The sequence below is a fragment of the Jatropha curcas genome, chromosome 6 (genome assembly GCF_041381405.1).
Source record: "Jatropha curcas cultivar XTBG-Jc1 chromosome 6, XTBG_Jcur_1.0, whole genome shotgun sequence".
In the NCBI taxonomy this organism is placed as follows: domain Eukaryota; kingdom Viridiplantae; phylum Streptophyta; class Magnoliopsida; order Malpighiales; family Euphorbiaceae; genus Jatropha; species Jatropha curcas.
Window position 1 is genome coordinate 3,308,330 of NC_143156.1, and position 14,376 is coordinate 3,322,705.

The 14,376-nt window shown below is 32.0% G+C and overlaps 2 protein-coding genes across 8 annotated transcripts; both read right to left on the reverse strand.

The window, feature by feature from the left end:
- Positions 1 to 105: 105 nt before the first annotated feature.
- LOC149495270 (putative glutathione S-transferase) lies at positions 106 to 11,659 on the reverse strand. Of its 7 annotated transcripts, none has more exons than XM_089722718.1 (6): positions 10,962 to 11,659; positions 10,177 to 10,242; positions 9,403 to 9,461; positions 3,170 to 3,235; positions 1,335 to 2,454; positions 106 to 646 (listed from the first exon to the last, which is right to left on the reverse strand). In XM_089722718.1, exons 5-6 carry the CDS (start codon positions 1,644 to 1,646, stop codon positions 284 to 286), a joined length of 675 nt encoding a protein of 224 aa, XP_089578844.1. In that variant the 5' UTR covers positions 1,647 to 2,454; positions 3,170 to 3,235; positions 9,403 to 9,461; positions 10,177 to 10,242; positions 10,962 to 11,659; the 3' UTR covers positions 106 to 283. The 7 variants fall into 7 exon arrangements, with proteins under 7 accessions (XP_089578844.1, XP_089578841.1, XP_089578842.1 ...); XM_089722715.1 differs by having other exon boundaries at positions 3,943 to 9,461; XM_089722716.1 differs by having other exon boundaries at positions 10,950 to 11,659.
- Positions 11,660 to 12,490: 831 nt separating this feature from the next.
- On the reverse strand, positions 12,491 to 13,441 carry LOC149495271 (putative glutathione S-transferase). Its single transcript, XM_089722720.1, has 2 exons — positions 13,110 to 13,441; positions 12,491 to 12,982 (listed from the first exon to the last, which is right to left on the reverse strand). Exons 1-2 carry the CDS (start codon positions 13,419 to 13,421, stop codon positions 12,629 to 12,631), a joined length of 666 nt encoding a protein of 221 aa, XP_089578846.1. The 5' UTR covers positions 13,422 to 13,441; the 3' UTR covers positions 12,491 to 12,628.
- Positions 13,442 to 14,376: the final 935 nt, after the last annotated feature.

Sequence of the window (14,376 nt, forward strand, 5' to 3'; positions counted from 1 at the left end):
TTTTAATATTCCATTATTGCAGACAAATCTTTGGACTAAGAACAATAGATTCAGAAACATTTTCTAAGAAATTTATTTAAGAATATTATAGTAAAGACAAGTGAGTTGTTGAAATTAGCATTGACACTTTCAATGGCTATCAATTTCAAGGGAGAAAAAGAAAAGTTGTATTTTAATAACAAAAAAAAAAAAAAAAAAAGGAAGACATCACCATCAAATGGAACAAGTTTGTCTTGTTGAATTATTGATTTTTTTTTTCCTGGTTCTTTTAGGGATTGTCTCATCAAGATTTCTGCTTTGCAAGGGAATTCTCCCTAGTGGCCAGAAATTTGGCTACCAATTTGTCTCTAGATGGCCAGTTATCTTGAATGACTGGGGCATTTGCAAATTCTTGTATCCACTTCACCAATAGTGGGAAATTTTCTTGGTCTATGAGTTTAAAACCAAGTATCTCCTCAAATACACCATTATAGTGAGCAAGCCACCCTAATGCAAGATCCACTAGCCCTATTTTATCTCCTCCAAAGAATTTTTTGCCTCTTAGCTCCTTCTCCAAATGCTTCAAGTTCTCTATAGCTAGTGGTATTGCTTCTTCTTGTTCCTTGCCTTCCTTCAAGAAGACCCCATTAAATATTGTTTGTGCAACCTGCCATCAACAATAATTTAAATTTAGAGATATATTAATTTTGGTGCTTGAGTTTATCATTTTTTTTCTAGTTTGGTGTTTAAACGGAAAATTATGACTATTAACTGTCCAAACTTACATTTTCTTTTTTTCAATTTAGTGTCTCCTGATGATATTAACAACTGAAATGTCTAATAGAATTAAGTGGAACCCACAAATGCATATGTGTCCGCTTACATGTATCTCCTAATGATATGAACAATAAAAATATCTAATAGAACTAAGTAAAATCCACAAATGCATATGTGTTCACTCACGTGCACCGATATTTTCCACGTACACTGGCATAGTGGAAAAGTCAATGAAAAAACTCATTTACCCTAATTTATTATCGCTCCAAACACCTTTTCCCCAAAACTCTAACCTAAATCACGATCAAAAGATCTAATAGCCTCCCTTTCTTCCTCTTTTCCCAGCTCTTCCTCTGTCCTTCTCAAATTGAGACTTAACACAAACCTACACCAGTGTGAAGTGTGGAATCTATTACACTATTATTGAAACATGAACATCTAATGATGATTATATTACCAAGAAATGTATGATTATATTGACCTCCATTTGATGCTCAGTAATTCAGATGCATCGTTTCGAAACATATCCACAATAATCTCAGAAAGAAGAAAACAAGAAACAAAGCAATAAATAATACCTTATCATCACAGAACTTAGCCCAAAAGCGAGCTCTGGCTCGCTCAAGAGGATCTTCCGGCAACAATGGATTCTGCTTCCAAGTCTCATCTATATATTCAAGAATGACAAGTGATTCACACAAAGGTTTTCCATTGTGCAGAAGCACAGGAACTTTCTTGTAAACAGGATTATATTGCAGAAGTAAAGGGCTTTTGTTAGATAGATCTTCATATACCGTTTCATACTCGATCCCTTTGAGTTTTAATGCCCAAACTACTCTTAAAGCAAATGGACTTGACCATGTCCTAAAAACTTTCAATTCTTCTCCCATTCTTTTCCTCGTTTTGATCTCCCCAACTGTTGTTATTCACTCCCTTTTATAAAGAAATTTCTCAGTTTCAATTTCTATCACTCGTCCTTTTTCTTTTTCATATTAACGGATCAATATTATATCTATCAGTCGTCGAGATTGATCAACGGGCCCACCTTTTTTTTTTTTTTCTTTCATTTTAGGTGGAGGTTTTTTATTATCCATTTGTTTCCGGCAATGAAGATTATTAATTTATTATATTCAAATTGATATTTATGCTCTAAATTGTTTATGGAAAAAATAATTACTTATTCCCTTAAATTTATATTATATTTACAACTTCCTTTTTTGTTTGGTAATGTCACGACCCGTTTCCGTGGGCCGGACCGGCACTAGGGCCTAGGTAAGCTTAAGGCCCCCGAGGCCCGTAGTAAGCCTAAATTATTCAATCTGTCTACATGATTCTCCTAATTTCAACAAAACAGTAAGCCCATATGACTTAAGATATAAGTTTTATAAAATTTTTAAACATCTGGCCCAATATCAAATAATACATAAAATTTAACCAGGGCCTATTCACAATAACTCATAATCACAATAAGGGCTTACTATTTTACCTACAGTTAATTACACAATAATTAATTTATAGCGTAGTGCTAACAATAAGGCCCAATTTAAATACATAACCCTATAACTGCGGAGTTCAATAATAATCTGATAATAGAGTAACTTATACAACCAAAATTAAATAACAAAAATATAAAGTTTACATTTATAACTCTGCGGAGAAGATTGCAGAGCTTCAATCGAATCAGCTGCTTCCTAGTACCTGGGAGGTTTGGAGAGAAGGGAGTGAGTTTTGCAACTCAGTGAATAATAATAAATAATACACACCACATACAGGCAAGCAAAATGCACCCTAGTATACTGAATGAACACACAACAGTCACTCATATGTCATCATATCAGCACCCACAACAATATCACCTTCAAATAATCACATCACGTGGAAATTAGTCAGTGGCGTCACCTAAATCCCCGACGAGCCGTCCTCTCAAACAGCCCATCCTCTCAAACATGTGCACCCGGGGAGCCAATCCCCCATATCTGGCCGACCGGTCTAATCCTCACTTGACCAGTCCTCTCAATATTTTATTTTTACATTCTCTCTTTTCTTTTCCATATCATCAACATCATTTCATCAGTTCATCAGGTGCACACGGGGACGCCGATCTCCCATTTACCCGGCCGACGGTCCACTTTCATCAGTTCATCAGGATCCATATTTATCGACCGTCCTCACAAACCCATGGTGACCCACTTCATCCCAACTCCACACAAACAGAGCACAATATATACACAGCACAAATAATCAAACAATTCATTTATCATAATACACCAATTTCATCCAAATGCACAATGATGCATAAGTATAATTATAGTGATCATAACATAATATATATGAGAAAATACAATATGTAAATATATAAAAATGTAATGTTATGCAAATGCAGTGTTGATATGCATTATTTATTATTACTCACTGTGATGGAGAGCGAAGTTCTAGCTTTGATTCTGTCCTGGAGGAGCACTAGATGGACCCGAGCGATCTAAGAAATTTAAGAATGACACAACAAAAGTAACTATATCAGATAAAATATTTCTTTACCACTCTTAGAATTTTATTTTATATTCTAAATTTTTCTACGTAATTTAATCTCGATTTTAATTTCTTTTCTGTAATAAATTTTTATTTCTCTATCTAACTCTATTTTATTTATTTTCTTCTGAAATCTATTTTATTTCCTACCAAAATTTATTTTAATTTCCACTGAAATTTACTTTATTTTCTACCGAAATTTCGGCAGCATCTCCCCTAAAAATTAGACTATCCACCTGTTAAAAATATCAACAATATCAAATATTTCCAAACCACACAGCCCATCCATCGGGCAATCAATCAAGTAACTTAATCCCGTCCTCCACATTATCCATATCAACATTAATTCATAAATTCTTCTTTAATTCCATAAACCATAATTTCCTACAATTTATTTATTACTAAAACTAAATTCTTTAATTAACCAAGTAATTTTAATTAATCAACACTTACTTTATAACTCAATTAACCATTCATAATTGCTAAGTCAATTTAACTAAATTAATTAACTACAAATAATGAATTTAATTCATTAGCTAATATTACTAAAATTAAATTAATCAACTAAAAGTATGAAAATTAAGCTAACTAAAATGACTAAATTTAGACTAACTATCATGAAAAAATTAAACTAATATTTCTAACATTAAATTATACCCAATATCTTACTGCCGGAATGAAGAGCAGGTGGAGGCTAGTGGCCGGAGGTGCGCTGGAGCAGCAGTAGGGCTGCTGTGGCGTCGGCGGAGGTGACCGATCGGCGCGCTGGAGCGGCGGCAGTGGCAGTAGCGCCTTGACAGGGCTGTGGCGCTGCTGTAGGCGCGACAGAGGAGCAGCAGTCGCGATCTGGGCTTGCTGGCGCGACGTGGAGCTGCTCTGTGAAGGTGCGACTTGCAGCAGTGAGCTACAGCAGTAGCGTGCGGTGGTCGATCTGCTCCAACTTGCAGGCGCAGCACAACAGTAGGGAAGAAGAAAGAAAGAAAGGAAAAGAAAAGGAAAGGAAAGAAAAGAAAGAAAGGAAGAAGAAGAAAAAGAAGAAGAAGAAGAAAAGAGGAGGTGGAGGAGGAGTGGTGATCGGAGGTGGTGTCGCTGGTGGTCAAGAAGCGCAGAAAAAAAAACGGGGGAGGGGAGTGAGGTGTGTGCTAGAAATAGAGGAAAAAAAAGAAAATTCTAGATGGTTTGGGTCCAACCGGTTCGATTCGGTTCGGTTCGGCCCAAATCTTCGGTTTCCAATTGGTTTACGGGTTTTTCAATCGATTTTTGGTTCGGTTTCCCACAGAGTTCACATTAAAATATTAAAATAAATTTCCAAGCTGTCGGTTTATTAAATTTAATTGGAAAATCTTTGAAAATAAAAATTCGAGTTGTTTCAGTCTTCCCCCCTTAAAAAAATTCGTCCTCGAATTTTGAAAATAACAAGAAACTAGGATACAATAATTGTTTACGACAATGGTGGTTATGCTTCTCACATAAAGTTGCAAGTTCGTTAGTCAGAGTGGTGAATCTAATTTTTCTTAAATTTAATAATTAAGACAAACCAATGAACAGAACTGGGAAGAAAATCTAATTTATAGAGAGGGTAAGATGATTATAAGATAAATCCATCCCTAAAGTTAATTTAAACGTGAATCATACTATGTCTACAAGTTGTCACCTCAAGTCAAATATTCATAACTTAAAGCACAGATTCGACACTAATATTTACCTTTACACGTAAGAATTTTATTCACTAATAACATCTGCTCAAGTAAGGGTTATTGATCTCATTAGCTCTATATCATGTGTCCTTACATTGATGTATCGTCATTTATTCTCTCACTAGCTATCATAGGCAATGATCATCACTCCATAAGAAACTCATACACCAACCCATTATGTAATCTTACTGATATAAGAATCCACATATTCAATCAAATTTATTACTATTCCAATTTAGAATCCTTATTATTATTATCAATTCTACCATTAAATACCATTCAATCCTTTCCAATTAAAGAGAACAAATTCATGGCATTACTACAAGCTTATTTCAAACAAAATCATGACATTTCTCTAGCTAAGTGCTATCAACTGATAGGATATACTGACTTCTATCCCAATCTAATCACATATTTATCAACTAAACTATTTTCCAACAAAAGATATATAATTTATTCTCAATTCCTACTAATGAGAATTCTCATAAAAACAAATAATACATCGACTATATAGAGAAAATTTCAATTCACAATCAAGTCTCTATTTTAGTTATTAACCTCTCTATCCTTCTTCCCGAATTATCATATCATACCATTTCTTAACTAATTATGACAACAACTTATGCAACTAGCCAAATTAGTTGTTGCCATGCCGGATAATTCTTAATTTATTTTCTAAAATTCGCAAACACAGTTCTATTATACTCCATTCCATCATGAAATCCAGTCTACATTTTTTTTTTTTTTTACAAGCTTAATCAAGATGTAAAATTCTCCAAACCGTAATTTATATCCAATTTACCTAGGTCTACGTATCCAGAAATCCTAAACAAGTAGTGCCTTTGCTCTAGCTAAGTATGAGATTAAGGATATTAAACCTATAATCTAATTCCTGATTACACTATGTCCATTGTTTTATATTTATTCTTAATCCCATGAATTCTTAAAGAATATTCAGATAATAATATCATAGGGTTATTCCTTTTCTCCAAGTCTATCATAATGTCTATCACCTCCAAAAATTGTAAAATTTATACCTAATACGATCTAGGAAGATTTTCAACCTTAATTATGTTCTCTCTATATTCTTTACTCCAAACAGGGTTAATAGCTCATTGAATTTCTCAACATCTGAGTTTCAATGTACCAGTCCTCAAATGCACCTAACTAATTAAATATTTCCTTAAACCATTAGATATGTCGCAAACTACCATTTATAACACAATTCTATTCATTCAATCATAATTGCTACCAATTGCTAAGGAATTCAGAGTAGGTTTACATTGACTCTACATTATGTATCAATAATTTTCGCTCTAATTGGTACCTCAATAGTCCCATGAGCAATTTGAATTGATTAGTGATCTGATCGACACACATGAGTTGGCACTCCAATATAATCAAGATGTAGTCTTAGACCATCCTGTCATCACATCCAATAATCCTCTAGTTTATATCCTTAGTCTTCAAACACTAACATGTATTCTCTTCATTAATTTGTTAAAACTATCCCAAATTCACCTTTTCCTTCTTATACCAAGTTTCACTGTTCCATGCAAATGGTAAATTAAAACTCAGCTTGCTTACTAATGAATGAAAATACTCTAATTACCTTCATGTTCTACCAAGGACATAAATATAACTTCCCTTCTTTATCTAATAAAACAAGCAACTTGCAAAAGTTGCACTAATTAATAGAAATTCCTTATTTTAATTGCTTTACGTCAAGAAATTAAATTTATTTACATTCGTTGTCATCTCAAGCTAAGTCCCGTGATCCTTTATCAACTATTATTCCAACTAGATGCTATCAAATTACAGTAGTCAAAATTCTCTTCTCTCTTTCTCTCCAATAGAAAGTCTATCTTTCTTTCTGAATATAAGTACTAAATTCTTTTGTCATCGGGATTACAATCCTCGAATCATTTATCTATTTGTTTAACATAAGACATTCAATAACTTCCTACCTTTGATCTCTTTCTAGATTTAAATTTACTATTTATGAACCACTAAATTCTCGAAACTCACCTCGCAAAGACCCGATTAACTCAACTCAAAAGTTTGGTTATAACATTATCAATTATTTATTTAATATCCTATTAGAATTATCATCAACAGTGATAATTATTTTAAACCTCAAAGCCATTTTTCCTACCTTCAATAGTATACATGTTCCATTATTCTATCTTTAATTATATTTCGCTCCTTTTTTGTTTAACTACATAGTCTTAACTACTTATTCTAAAACATCTGTTAACTTTCTAAATTTTTATAAATTTTAAATTTATTTACAGCATAAAATTACTATTTATGATCATTTAAATTCTTAATATCCACCTTATCTCTATTTATTTTATTTTATTATTATTTTTTTTTTTTTTCATCAATACAACAAGAAACTTTACAATTACACAAATATTATTCTCCTTCAAATTATATTCTAATTATCATTTTCTAATATAATTATCACCCAACATAATGGCGTTCCAATCCCAAGTCCACTAGTTTCCTCTATTATATTTTACTTTCATTTTATTATACTAGATCCATAAACTTAGTCTGACTTATTAAACATCCTACATATACTAGGGTCTTACTTATGTCCCGTCTAATACACTCATGAATTCCCAAAGTATAGAAGTCTTTATCTTAAAGCTGCTGAGGTATCACTATTTCTAGTTTTATCAAATCTTGTTACCCATAATCCTTAATTTATTAAACCTCTAATTACTGACTATCCTCATTTAAATCATATTAATTTATGCCCTTCACGTTTTTGTAATTGATTCTTTTCTTAATATCCCAACAATAACAGGACTAGATCCATCCTTACTTATATATTTCATTAGTATTATATCAATTCAATAATTGGACAATTATCTCTCCATGTCCGATGTCATTCATCAATACACTTAATCATCATAGCCCACTATTTACATAACATAAGTACCTTAATTCCCTTATGGAGTCATTAACTCCTTCTCAGATCATAGAATCTCCCATTAAACAAAAATCATTGTTTGTAATTCACATACCATCGAGTGTGCAACAATTATTTTAAATATCAAAAGGCTAAATACCATTAGATTTAATTCTTACTTGTACCATATTAAACCATAAGATGCCACAATCCACACAATATCCACCACTAAGTACATCATGATTAAAGTAGTTTATCTTTTACTAAGAATCACAATTTACTTTTCTTATAACCACAATAATTTATATTATTCCCTACATTCATACACTTGAAACGAAATAGCTGATGAATGCTACAATACACTTTGTCCCACCAAGCAGTAATTACTCATAAATAAAACTCACTTCATCTAATAATTCCACCAATATTATTCTTTATGAAAAATACTCATCACCAATTATTATACCAAATCGCACCAAATCCTTCAACATTCAGACCTTATAAAAATCATGTATATCCATTCCATCCAGAAAATATTTATCTCAATAAATATAAGAAATTCCACTAACCAACATCATGTAAATTTCATCAAATTCATATACTCATTCAATACTCTAATTAAATAGATTCTGATGTCCTCGAATCCGAATCATTTAGTTCTCTTGTTAAATAATTAGCAACTCATTCTCAGTTCCGCAAGCACACCTATACACACATTCATGCATTCTTAAATATGTATTCCACATTCAACACATATTAAATAAAAATAGCACACTTACAGTATTTGACTTCAACTTATTAATCATATATAACTTATCTTCTTACATACTTAATTTATATATGAATAATATTTATTCCATAGAGGGATTTTTTTTTTATATATATATATATATATCATCCCCTTAGCATCAGTAACCAAATCACATCTCTAAAGAACAAGGATACAAATTTAATTATACTAAACAACTTGACTTTAACCTAACTGCGAATAACGCTGAAGGGGAAAGCAAGGAAGACAATGTCAAGACATGACAGGAATTACTCCGCAGTTACATCTAGACTTATGAACTTTTGCTCTGATACCACCTTTGTCACGACCCGTTTCCGTGGGCCGGACCGGCACTAGGGCCTAGGTAAGCTTAAGGCCCCCGAGGCCCGTAGTAAGCCTAAATTATTCAATCTGTCTACATGATTCTCCTAATTTCAACAAAACAGTAAGCCCATATGACTTAAGATATAAGTTTTATAAAATTTTTAAACATCTGGCCCAATATCAAATAATACATAAAATTTAACCAGGGCCTATTCACAATAACTCATAATCACAATAAGGGCTTACTATTTTACCTACAGTTAATTACACAATAATTAATTTATAGCGTAGTGCTAACAATAAGGCCCAATTTAAATACATAACCCTATAACTGCGGAGTTCAATAATAATCTGATAATAGAGTAACTTATACAACCAAAATTAAATAACAAAAATATAAAGTTTACATTTATAACTCTGCGGAGAAGATTGCAGAGCTTCAATCGAATCAGCTGCTTCCTAGTACCTGGGAGGTTTGGAGAGAAGGGAGTGAGTTTTGCAACTCAGTGAATAATAATAAATAATACACACCACATACAGGCAAGCAAAATGCACCCTAGTATACTGAATGAACACACAACAGTCACTCATATGTCATCATATCAGCACCCACAACAATATCACCTTCAAATAATCACATCACGTGGAAATTAGTCAGTGGCGTCACCTAAATCCCCGACGAGCCGTCCTCTCAAACAGCCCATCCTCTCAAACATGTGCACCCGGGGAGCCAATCCCCCATATCTGGCCGACCGGTCTAATCCTCACTTGACCAGTCCTCTCAATATTTTATTTTTACATTCTCTCTTTTCTTTTCCATATCATCAACATCATTTCATCAGTTCATCAGGTGCACACGGGGACGCCGATCTCCCATTTACCCGGCCGACGGTCCACTTTCATCAGTTCATCAGGATCCATATTTATCGACCGTCCTCACAAACCCATGGTGACCCACTTCATCCCAACTCCACACAAACAGAGCACAATATATACACAGCACAAATAATCAAACAATTCATTTATCATAATACACCAATTTCATCCAAATGCACAATGATGCATAAGTATAATTATAGTGATCATAACATAATATATATGAGAAAATACAATATGTAAATATATAAAAATGTAATGTTATGCAAATGCAGTGTTGATATGCATTATTTATTATTACTCACTGTGATGGAGAGCGAAGTTCTAGCTTTGATTCTGTCCTGGAGGAGCACTAGATGGACCCGAGCGATCTAAGAAATTTAAGAATGACACAACAAAAGTAACTATATCAGATAAAATATTTCTTTACCACTCTTAGAATTTTATTTTATATTCTAAATTTTTCTACGTAATTTAATCTCGATTTTAATTTCTTTTCTGTAATAAATTTTTATTTCTCTATCTAACTCTATTTTATTTATTTTCTTCTGAAATCTATTTTATTTCCTACCAAAATTTATTTTAATTTCCACTGAAATTTACTTTATTTTCTACCGAAATTTCGGCAGCATCTCCCCTAAAAATTAGACTATCCACCTGTTAAAAATATCAACAATATCAAATATTTCCAAACCACACAGCCCATCCATCGGGCAATCAATCAAGTAACTTAATCCCGTCCTCCACATTATCCATATCAACATTAATTCATAAATTCTTCTTTAATTCCATAAACCATAATTTCCTACAATTTATTTATTACTAAAACTAAATTCTTTAATTAACCAAGTAATTTTAATTAATCAACACTTACTTTATAACTCAATTAACCATTCATAATTGCTAAGTCAATTTAACTAAATTAATTAACTACAAATAATGAATTTAATTCATTAGCTAATATTACTAAAATTAAATTAATCAACTAAAAGTATGAAAATTAAGCTAACTAAAATGACTAAATTTAGACTAACTATCATGAAAAAATTAAACTAATATTTCTAACATTAAATTATACCCAATATCTTACTGCCGGAATGAAGAGCAGGTGGAGGCTAGTGGCCGGAGGTGCGCTGGAGCAGCAGTAGGGCTGCTGTGGCGTCGGCGGAGGTGACCGATCGGCGCGCTGGAGCGGCGGCAGTGGCAGTAGCGCCTTGACAGGGCTGTGGCGCTGCTGTAGGCGCGACAGAGGAGCAGCAGTCGCGATCTGGGCTTGCTGGCGCGACGTGGAGCTGCTCTGTGAAGGTGCGACTTGCAGCAGTGAGCTACAGCAGTAGCGTGCGGTGGTCGATCTGCTCCAACTTGCAGGCGCAGCACAACAGTAGGGAAGAAGAAAGAAAGAAAGGAAAAGAAAAGGAAAGGAAAGAAAAGAAAGAAAGGAAGAAGAAGAAAAAGAAGAAGAAGAAGAAAAGAGGAGGTGGAGGAGGAGTGGTGATCGGAGGTGGTGTCGCTGGTGGTCAAGAAGCGCAGAAAAAAAAACGGGGGAGGGGAGTGAGGTGTGTGCTAGAAATAGAGGAAAAAAAAGAAAATTCTAGATGGTTTGGGTCCAACCGGTTCGATTCGGTTCGGTTCGGCCCAAATCTTCGGTTTCCAATTGGTTTACGGGTTTTTCAATCGATTTTTGGTTCGGTTTCCCACAGAGTTCACATTAAAATATTAAAATAAATTTCCAAGCTGTCGGTTTATTAAATTTAATTGGAAAATCTTTGAAAATAAAAATTCGAGTTGTTTCAGGTAAATACACTAATTAATTTTAATTTCGTTAAATTATTTAATTGTTTTATAAAAAAATATTATTTTAGAAATTAAACGTCTTATAACATTTAATTATTTGATTATTTATATTTAATATAACATTACATATTAATTAGTCTCTCATATTTACAATTGAATTACTATATCGTGTCAATTAATAGCAAAAAAAATATATTTTTTTTGAACCGACGATTTAATAGATTAATAAATTAAATTCAAATACTTTCTTTTCAAAGGTTAATTCAAATACTTTATAAATTAATTAATGTATTTATTAAATAAAAAATGTGAAATTATAATTATAAGCATTTTTGAGAGATCAACAATTATTTGCATTTCTTCTAAATAAACAGTTATTTGCGCTTCTTTCTAGTATAATTTATCTTATATGTTATTAAAATAAATAAATAAGACACTTATATAAAAATAAATAAATATATTAACTATTTTAATAATTCATATATATTTTAATCACTATACTGTTTTATTAGCTATTATAAATTTGAGAATGTACGCAAGAAGTGACGTAGCAAACTAAATTCCAAACCTCCGGTATTAGTTCGAATGTCATTTTTTGTTTTGTACATATATGCCATTTCTTTATTTCTAGAGTAAATAATTATTTAATTTTTTATAATTACAATTGCATCCCTTTCATTTGGTATTTATATTAATTAATTCTAAATATTTAGTCCCATTAAACTATTTAATCATAAATTTAGGGGGTTAAATTACTTTATAATATATCCGATCCTTTATATAAATGTTTGTCAAGTCCATAATGAATATTTATATTCCATCAAGTTCAAATCCGATAAATAAGCTTATTTCATTATTGTTGTATTAGTAAGTTGAAGTTACAATAAACTGTTTATAAAACGAACCAAACGATTATTTTATATTAAAAAAATTTTCCTGATAGCCTCAAATTTGACTACCAAATTATTTTGCAAGGGAAGACTTTCTAATTGCCTCAAATTTGGCTACCAGTTTATCTCTAGGTGGCCAGTTTTCTTGAATGACTGGGGCATTTGCAAATTCTTGTATCCACTGTACTAGTAGTGGAAATTTTTGTTGGTCTATGAGTTTAAAACCAAGTATCTCCTCAAATACACCATTATGGTGAGCAAGCCACCCCAATGCAAGATCCAATAGTCCAATTTTCTCTCCTCCAAAGAATTTCTTTCCTCTCAGCTCCTTTTCCAAATGCTTCAAGTTCTCTATAGCTAGAGGTATTGCTTCTTCTTGCTCCTTCCCTTGCTTCAAGAATATCCCATAAACTATTGACTGAAAGACCTGCAGCAGTCAAGAAAAACCTAAGTGTGTGTATATATATTTTTATATATAATAAGTACATAACAATATTTTGTACCTTAGTGTCTAAGGAAAAACAGAGACAAAGACAAGAGGCCATTAATAATACCTTATCATCACCAAACTTAGCCCAAAAGCGAGCTCTGGCTCGCTCAAGAGGATCTTCAGGCAACAATGGATTCTGTTTCCAAGTCTCATCTATGTATTCAAGAATGACAAGTGATTCACACAATGGTTTTCCATTGTGCAGAAGCACAGGAACTTTCTTGTAAACAGGATTATATTGCAGAAGTAAAGGGCTCTTGTTAGATAGATCTTCATATACTGTTTCATATTCAATCCCTTTGAGTTTTAATGCCCAAACTGCTCTTAAAGCAAATGAACTTGACCATGTCCTAAAAACTTTCAAGTCTTCTCCCATCTTTCTTTGGCCTTTTCTTGTTGTTCTCTCCTAATTATTTGTTATTCTTGCTCACTCCCTTTTATAAAGAAATTCCTCACTTCCGATTTCCCATGCACCATTTATTTGCATACAAAGAATTCCTTAGTTCTATTTTTGTCATTCTTCTTGTATTATGTCATATTACATCAATCAGTCATCAAAATTTTGACAACTAAACAAATAGGTTGAATATATATATACTTTTTACAAAAAAAATTTATAGCACCCTCATTTTTTTTTTTTTAACATATTGAACACTTTAATTTATAAAATTAAATTTATTAAATACTTCAATTAACATATTAAATATTTCAATTTATAAAATTAGATTAATTAAACATTTATTAAATAATTAAAAAATATGAATTTTATCATTTCAAAATCAACATTTTACATATAAAAACTAAAAACCTTAAATCGTTTTTAACGTGACGAGATGTGAAATTATTATAAAAAAAGAAGTCGATGGTGTTACAAAGTCGATTTTAAAGGTCAACTTGTCATACTATGTGCTTTTTAAAATTTCAGGGTTAAATTATGTATTTAGCCTAAAGAAATATTTACAGTGTTTTAGTGTATAATTTATTTTTGTCCTAATTCTGCAACCTTTGTAACGCCTCAAATTTACGCAAGAAGTGACGTACAACAGCTTTAGACTTCTAGTCCAAGCCTCCGGTCTTCGTTCGAGTGGCTCAGTCTATTTGGGCGGCTGTATTTGAACTTCCGTCGTATTTCACAATAATTTTTTAATAGCTTTTTAGGATTTTAATCGGTTTAAATATTAAATATTATTTTTTATAATGTTTGATAATATAATATTATTTTAATTAATTTATAAAAATTATAATAATATTTTATAAAAAGCTAATTCATAAAATATTTAATTTTTAACATTTTATAAAAAATTATTCAAACAGTTAAATACTTATATACT

Bases quoted from the DNA above. Each gene is read 5' to 3' on its own strand.
- LOC149495270 (XM_089722719.1), bottom strand. From the start codon at position 1,646: ATGGGAGAAGAATTGAAAGTTTTTAGGACATGGTCAAGTCCATTTGCT. The intron at 647-1,334 runs GTATTATTTATT...TGTTGATGGCAG, and splicing joins CTAAGTTCTGTGATGATAAG to GTTGCACAAACAATATTTAA.
- LOC149495271 (XM_089722720.1), bottom strand. From the start codon at position 13,421: ATGGGAGAAGACTTGAAAGTTTTTAGGACATGGTCAAGTTCATTTGCT. The intron at 12,983-13,109 runs GTATTATTAATG...TGACTGCTGCAG, and splicing joins CTAAGTTTGGTGATGATAAG to GTCTTTCAGTCAATAGTTTA.